The sequence below is a fragment of the Elaeis guineensis genome, chromosome 4 (assembly GCF_000442705.2).
Source record: "Elaeis guineensis isolate ETL-2024a chromosome 4, EG11, whole genome shotgun sequence".
NCBI lineage: Eukaryota > Viridiplantae > Streptophyta > Magnoliopsida > Arecales > Arecaceae > Elaeis > Elaeis guineensis.
Genome location: NC_025996.2, coordinates 11,889,612 through 11,897,656, shown reverse-complemented (window position 1 = coordinate 11,897,656; position 8,045 = coordinate 11,889,612). Strand labels below are relative to the sequence as shown.

The window sequence follows — 8,045 nt, the reverse complement described above, 5'->3', positions numbered from 1 at the left end:
AAGCATTCACCAGATCCATTATGTATAGAAATTAGCCATTTAGGCTAGAAAACTATCGGATCATAGAAGTATGCAGTTTTTTTTTCTCTTTTTCTTTTTTTTTGGGGGGGGGGAGGGGGTGGGGGGGCCTATAAAACATCTGCAAAGTTCAGAAGCATTGTATGTCATATCAATGAGTTTCAAATAAAAATAAACCAAATTTCTAGTTTCCAATTCTTTCCATCAGTGGACCTTTGTTGACAAAAATACTTGCAAGCAAAAGTCTAGAACAAGAGTCTAGTGCAACATGTTGAGACCTTTCCTCTCTATCTTTTATCATAAGGGCAAGAATTTCAGGCCAGCTAGAAATTAAATCTACAACGCAAAACAATATGGGAACTTGCGGAATACAATTGACATCCATGTCATCATGGCTTGTGGGATCCCTGATTAGGTAGAATTCCCTCTGCCAACTTTATGATTACCAGAGGACCAATAAATAAAAATTGGAGTTTCTACAGATCTAAACACCCAAACCACTTGATCAATATCTTTGATAGTATTAACCACGTGAATCCATTGTAGTTCTGACTGCATGTGAACCAGTATGAATAAACAAAAAATGGAAAAATAAGAAAACACTAGAATGGCCTCAATGTAAATGGTGTGAAAGATAAACCTATGTTTAATGACCACAAAATGATCTCCACCTAAGAAAATGAGTGTGAAAATAAATGTTAACGTGGCACAGAGCTAATGTTATCAAATATAATAAAGACAAAGCAAAAGGGTTAGCATCCATGGAAGCAGCAACAGGGTTAGGATCCATGGAAGCGAAGTCAATGCTAACAAGTTCTACAACATCTTGTAGCTGGCACCCGCCTAACTCTTGGGGCATTCTGTACCTTTTTACCCTTTGGTTTTTGATGCTGAGTGCTGTCCTTTAGCTGCAATAAATTTAATTTCATTGATCAAAAAGTAATGCTAACAAATCAGCCACACATAAGAGATTAATGCAATAAGGCAGAGCATATTGATTAAGCAAAAAAGACAAACTGTAGGTAAGCATTCAGTTCCAGTCAGTTTTGCACAGTCAAATAACGAGCTATTTAAGATTGCATATGATAGGATGTTCAGCACCCAAAAAAAAAAAAACTAAGCATGTGTCTCACATAGAAACCAAGCAAACATAAACAGATATCAACAAATACAGATTCATTAATACTATACCTGGTGTTCAGGAAGCATTGTTGTCTCACCAACAGATCTTTTCTCTATGCTCATGCTAGATCTGCGCTTAACTCTGAACATTTCTGAATCAGAATCATCACTTTCTTGTACACTTAAAATGTTATGAGGACCAGCTTTGTTAGCAGAAGCAGTTTTGTCAGATGTAACTGATACTGCAGATTCAGATTCACCAGCTGACACCCTCTCAGAACTCTTGGTCCAAGTAAATGTCATGCTACTAGAATTTGTATATCCCTGGCATATCAAACTGACTGTTAACATGTTTCAAATATTAAAAAAGAATAAACCTAGCATACTATTCTCTTCATGGTACAAGCATCTAATTTTTGTTTATTAAAAAGACAACACCAGAAGCAAGAAAACCTTACGTTGTTATGCAACGTGCCCTCTTCATGTGCATCAGGGCTTGCTTCAAACTTTATCTCGCAGTATGGCTTGTATCCACCACCTTCAGTGCATTGGAACAAGTTTGGTTGTGGGCATGACCCATCACCTTCTAGTGCTTGCTTTTGGACCTCATCTAGTATTCCATCCTCCTGCTCAAACTTTTTTGACACATCCTCCAAATTGAGAATGTCCTCCCTTGAATACACAACGTGATTATGGCCACAAGGGCAATTCCTCAGCTCTTTCTCTGAGTTAAACAGGCAGGGATCATCAAACCAGTCAAACAGATTGTAGAAAGATGACAAATGCAGAAGAATAAAGAAAACTGCATAGTCAAATTTCTGTCCATACCATGACGGAGGCAGATAGGACCCACATGGCAGTTACATTTCACATAAGAAACATAACAATCACGCCGGCAGATGCTGCATGGCACCAATAAAGGAAAATCTGAATTATAGCACATGCGAGCTCCCATTTTCATGAGCGACCAACGAGCACGGTGTTGGAACCGCATTAAATGCACAAAAGAAACCTTAATGCTGTGTTGGGAGTCGAAAGCTTCAGAAGGCTCTTTGGAATCAGCATTTGACAGCCTCTTAGAAAGAAGCACTGCTTCCTTGCAAAGAAGCTCCTCATGAGGAAGTAATGGTGTCCTATTAAGAAGTGCATAACGCTGGCTAGCCACAGCCCCCAAGGGGAACCAATCACCAATAGCAAAGTTGACTGCCTCTCCACAATTGAAACCTAGAGATACCCAAGAAAAACCAACAATAATAAAGAAGGCTTGGAGAAAAAAGAAATTGCTGTATAATACCATCAAAGTGAACAGGGTTCATATGCATGAAAAAAACATTTGATATGCCCAATGTTGACAAGCTCACCATGACTGAAGCCTGCATGAAAAGCTCGAGGAAAGGTGATAACAAACTCTCCAGGTTTTTGTACAGCTTTATAAACAGGAACATTATGTTCCAAAAGAATACTTGGAGGAAACATTGTAGTCTTTCCCAAGAGTATATCAAATGCTGCCTCATCTCCTTCACCGGACAAAATTTCATGATCATAAACATGCTCACGAACAACCTTTTCAAACTCTGAGGCAGCATGGCCTGGAATTCCATACCATGTTTTAGATGCTCCACAATGGTGATAGTTAATGCTGGAAGAAGCAGCCAACGCTTTATATTAGAAGAAATAACCAATAATCAACAGCTATCATAACTAAAATCCAAGAAGTCCTGGCATATACCTGTACAAATAGTGATCTTCCACATGCCAAGCAAACATGCTGAAAAGCATCCCGATGTAGAGCATTGGATCTGTTACTCCCTGTAACAGACCAGAAAATTACAACACACAAAAGCATGCAAATAATGCAGACTCTCATTAAAAGATAAACATTGATTCACTCACAGAAATTGCTGTCCCCAGAAGCCTCAGTGTAGACTTGGGCAGCCGAGAAAGTCTCTGAACACAACCAGAAACACAAATGAGGTTTGGAAGAAACATAGATCTATAAGACTGACCTGAACACTCAAATAAAACAATATTTCAACATCAGCTTATTGCATGTAATCATGCATGATGGCTGCACATAAAGAAGTGAATGCTCAGCTTAATGCAGATAGCATGCATGATGTTGCACATGAAGAAGTAAATTCCACATTCAGGAAAGAAAATGATAGCACAGGGCTACTACATTTCGAAGGTAATTTATACATTCTACATATACACGCACATATTGATGAAGGCTAAACATTCTTAGAATTATGCATACATATATTCCATGCCCAATAGAAACAATGGGCAATAGGATGATGATACTCAGGCATAAAATGGGATAACTACTACAACTGTATAATACAAGTAGGGCATATATACATATATGGAGTTTTGACAGCATGGTTCCTCATATACATGTCTCTGCAAAATCTATCTATAAAGTTTACCTGACAAACAAGATGTATTCCATCCATACAAATGTGAAAGAGAGGTGAATATGTAAGAGCAGTCTAGCCGCCATACATTTAAAGTATTACTGCATCACACATTTACATGGAATCATACAAAAAGAAAGAATGATCATCACCTTCAAGTTCCATTTGCTTTTTCCAAGCTGATCGCTTGGAGAGGATGAGAAGGCACTACCATCAATGTCACATGCATATTCAACAGACTCTGTCTTGCCAAAAGCAATTTCATGCCAAAATTGTTCTTCCATGTACTTAGCTGGGAGGCATCCAGAACTAGAGTATCTTCGAGCAAATACCTTGTTTGCCATCTTCTCAAAATCTCGAAAAGTATACTTTCTGAAATGGCATGCCGACAGTCACATTGTGCAGAACATAAAAATTGAATAATTAAAAAAAGAAATTTAAAAAAAAAAAGCAAAGTTGAGAAAATAACCAACCTTCCACTCATGAAAAAGGTGACCTTGTCATCGGTAGCCCATTCAGCAAGACGTAGAGGTTGCACTCTAGTAGTGAACTTAAATCCAGCTTGCTCCTTCATCAAGACGACACCAGCAGGTACAGAAGCACTAATAGGGGAAATAATCTTACATATACCTGCAACATGATCCTAAGTTCAACTCTAGTACTTTCCAAAGACCCACTGCATATGACATAAGACTATTCGATATGGATAAATGAATGAAATATACAATAGAGATACCTATGTTGATAGTCTTTCACTGGATGCACTAAAATGTGTAGGCCTTATAAATATGCATAAAAAGATTAAAATAAGGCAATTCCAATGTGAATGGGATAGATTCACAACATGTAGAGACACATTTCATTAGTTTAACTATCAAAGAAGCCAAATTCTCCAACATGGACAGCTACTATCATGTGTTCAAATGATGGAATATAACAGTCAATAAGCACAAATAAGATTGCAACTGGGAGTGTAATGAAATCTTATGACTTATTGATAACAAAATCTTGAAGTTAGGTTTTAAGTTATCAATATTAGAAAATAATTCAATAATCAAAGTAAGGATGCAAATGTAGAAAATTTGGTACTTAGTGCTTATAAACATGATGTCCACATCAATTTCATGCACAGTAATGCGGGTATTATATGTTAAAACACATTTTTGTCATTATTGTGACTGTCATAACTGTTTATAGTTGAGCATTGTTGGACATGCACAAAGATAGGAAGACTTGCCTACCCATGGCATGAAAAGTACATAAACTCACTTGATAAGGGGACCATGCATGTATGGCACGTGCTTGACACAGGTCTCATTTACAAGCAAAGTCACTTATCTGAAATGTCAACCAAATTTAGAAGTAAAAACTAATACAATTTTTTTTACCCAGTGGTGAAAAAATCCCACATCTAATTTACTGTGATCAATACTTAGAATATCATCAAAGAATAGAAATAAGTAACTCAAAAGGGTATTGTACGGACATTTTATACATAAGGGCCAATCTTAATGTCTAGAAGAACAATTGCTCGCAGAATCATATAGAACTTGAGAACTGCTGAAATATATTTGCTGAAAAGTACAAAGAACACGAACTGATAGAGCAGATTAGCCTGTATGACAACCGGACATACATATGGATACCAAAGCATCTTTTTAAAGAAATGGTGGGATCTTTCAGGGGCCTAAATAAAATTTTGGAAACATGGTGTGAGAGGTCAAAGTAGGTGTGACCTCAAGGGATTGCCCAAAAAAATGGGCATATGAAGAGTACAAGACAGTTATCAGATCATTGTTCTATTCATGTGCAACAGTCTAGAGGAACATAGGTTGTCACACACAAAACTAAATAGGATATGAAAATCACTGGCAATGTAATCCCTTCGGGCATAATTTTAGATCAATACATGATAATCATTAAGAGAAACAACAGAAATGAAACTGTACCATATTTTGATGCCACAGGAGCAATCTGCTGGAGATAATTTAGCGGATCCTCAAACTCCATCTTTGTGGGGTAGAATACAGGGCAGTCTGGGATCTTCTCAATCCATTCTAAGTTAGACAAGTCAAACTTTTCCACTTTGTGCTTTGAAAAAGCATCCTTAACAGGACAAGTGCCAACAGAAAATGCATTTGCATGTCCATGCATTCTCACTCCACATGATGCAGAAGCTTTTAATGCATCACCTCCACTTCTAGACATCATACTGCCAGCATTAGTCGCTTCAGGCACAGTACCTGACTTCATCTTTTGAAGCCTTTTGCGCTTCAAAATTTCTAGCCCATTTTTAACCTCTCTCGATAAACAAGCCCTTCCTTCCACCTGTAGAAAGAGGGAAATGTAGTGAGAGAAATGAACTACTCTATCATCCCATCACACACCAGTAGAGAAGGAAAGATGCTGCTATGTTAAATTTAAAGACTCATACAATGTATTTCAAATGAAGGTTTACCATCAGAAACAACCAAAAAATTTCGATCGGGTAACCTTAATATGTCCAATGAAGTTATTAATTAAAGAGGGCAATCTTGATGCACCTTAAAAGAGTAAATAGACATTAGAAATAAAGATTCCAGTAAATTTCGTAATTACAATATCCTTTTAGCAGATAAGATAGCTGACAAATAAATGTAAGTGTAACAATTTGAATGTCAACCAATCAGGAAACCGTGTTCATATGAGTGCAAAATAGCGTCATCCAACATGTGAAGGTTGACTTCCATGATTTGCAAGGAGTTAAAAGAATGACGTTCTAAATAAATTCTACATCGTCTTTAAAACCCTTGGTTTTGCATGACTTCCGAGATAAAACTTCTATGTGCAATTGAGTCAACTGAAGAATGATACCTGAGTTGTCGACAGGAGAAATAGCACCAAATATCAAAAGCAAAAAAACACCCAGAAAAGAGAAAAATTTAGTTCTTAAGATCGTACCAACCTCTACCCGCAGAACGAAAACAATGGAATTCCACACCCCCCCCCCCAAAAAAAAAAAAAGGGAAAAAAAAAAAACACACACACACACACAAGACATCAACTTTCGTCTCCGGACACACTATTTACTTTAATTCCGTGAGACCTATATCAGCAAACAGAAGGGGTTGACGTCTTCGCCCGTTTAATTTACTACAAACAGCGTCATCTCATAATTCTAAGCTCAAAAAAGATGTCATAACGGAGATATTACCAGCGATCCAACCAAATGTACGGGACTTGAGCCTTTTTTTTCTTATTTTTTCCGGGGGATATTAAATACAAAATAGAAATTAAAGTCGATTTAAGGAAAAAAAAAAAAAAGGTTCAAAAAGGAAATAAAACGAAGACCGGTCGCAGTCATAACGACGGAAAAAATAGATCCCTGTGAATCTAAAAGTAACGCTAAAACTAGAAAATTTTCCGAAATGTTCAACAAATCAAGAACCAGAAAAAAAAAAAGATTCCCAGATAAAAGAAATTCCCTGCAAGGCAAAGGAATATAATATAAAACAAAGAAAAGGCAGCCAGAACAATTCCAAAGAGATCTCCACCACTTACCATCTCATATCGATCGCGGATCCGCGGATCCGTGACCCCTCCACTGTCTGCCGAATCAAGAAATCTGCCGCAAGAATTACAAATCCTCTGCAGGAAGACAAGCAACACCGCCGAAAGATATCAAAGAACCGCCCTCCACTCCAAAAGCAAAGGCCACATTCCCCTCCCGGCACCGAATCGAGACGAGATCCGGAGCTTCCCTTCGGCGTCACGGCAGTGGAGCCGCCACCAAGAATTTGAAGGCTCCCCACGAAGCAAGCAAGAGAAAAGTCTAGAAAGAGGCCGTGCGAGGCGATTCCCGGCGAGGAGAAGGGGCTTTCCGGCGAAGAAAGGTGGTTTTCCGGCGAGGGGAGGAGGTGGGGAGATGTGGGAACGAAACGGAAGCGGAACTGTGCGGAACGGAAAGTATTGAAAAACCGGAAAAAGGGAAAAGAGCGCGTATTTATAGTTAGCGAATAAAAAAAGAAAGAGAGGGGAGCAAGAAAGGGTGCAGTAGTTGTTGGGTGGTTCGACCAAACGCCCCACTAACGGAACCGCGTTTCTCGACTACGTTTTGTTCCCTCCACATCAAATTACCATCCTAACCCCACTACTTCAACTAATTTACTCATCCATTGCTTCAATCAATCAATCTGGACCGTTGATAAATTAGGGTTTTTTTGTAAATTAGGTGAAAGGGATGGAGAACGGAAAGGTTAGTTACCGACCTGGACAGCGGTCCCGAGAGCTTTCGTCGCTTTCGATGCGCGAGAAAAAAGAAAATTGCGAGAAATCCAAAAACTCGGCGGGAGCGGTTGGGTTAAGGGTTAACCCCCGCGAAATACCTGGCGGTTCGTTCGAATGAGGAAAACGGACGAGGGAAACCACCGAGCCCCAGACGGGGAGAGGGGGACACGTGGAGGGAGACAGGAGAGTCAGGGTGCCGATCGGCATCGCAGACGCCGACAC

The 8,045-nt window shown here is 38.9% G+C and overlaps 1 protein-coding gene across 2 annotated transcripts in view; it reads right to left on the bottom strand.

Moving 5' to 3' along the window:
• Nucleotides 1–7,522, bottom strand: part of LOC105043950 (lysine-specific demethylase JMJ13) — a 12,378-nt gene extending 4,856 nt beyond the window's left edge. The window contains exons 1-11 of one of the 2 annotated variants that reach the window (XM_029264200.2): nucleotides 7,098–7,522; nucleotides 5,507–5,885; nucleotides 4,031–4,187; nucleotides 3,710–3,929; nucleotides 3,034–3,087; nucleotides 2,870–2,949; nucleotides 2,502–2,779; nucleotides 1,969–2,364; nucleotides 1,599–1,864; nucleotides 1,210–1,464; nucleotides 885–926 (exon numbers count right to left, since the gene is read on the bottom strand). In XM_029264200.2, the coding sequence (XP_029120033.1) occupies nucleotides 885–926; nucleotides 1,210–1,464; nucleotides 1,599–1,864; nucleotides 1,969–2,364; nucleotides 2,502–2,779; nucleotides 2,870–2,949; nucleotides 3,034–3,087; nucleotides 3,710–3,929; nucleotides 4,031–4,187; nucleotides 5,507–5,885; nucleotides 7,098–7,100 (2,130 nt within the window). In that variant the 5' untranslated portion in view covers nucleotides 7,101–7,522. The remainder of the gene's footprint in view (nucleotides 1–884; nucleotides 927–1,209; nucleotides 1,465–1,598; nucleotides 1,865–1,968; nucleotides 2,365–2,501; nucleotides 2,780–2,869; nucleotides 2,950–3,033; nucleotides 3,088–3,709; nucleotides 3,930–4,030; nucleotides 4,188–5,506; nucleotides 5,886–7,097) is intronic. The other variant, XM_073255546.1, reaches the window with a different exon arrangement.
• Nucleotides 7,523–8,045: the final 523 nt, after the last annotated feature.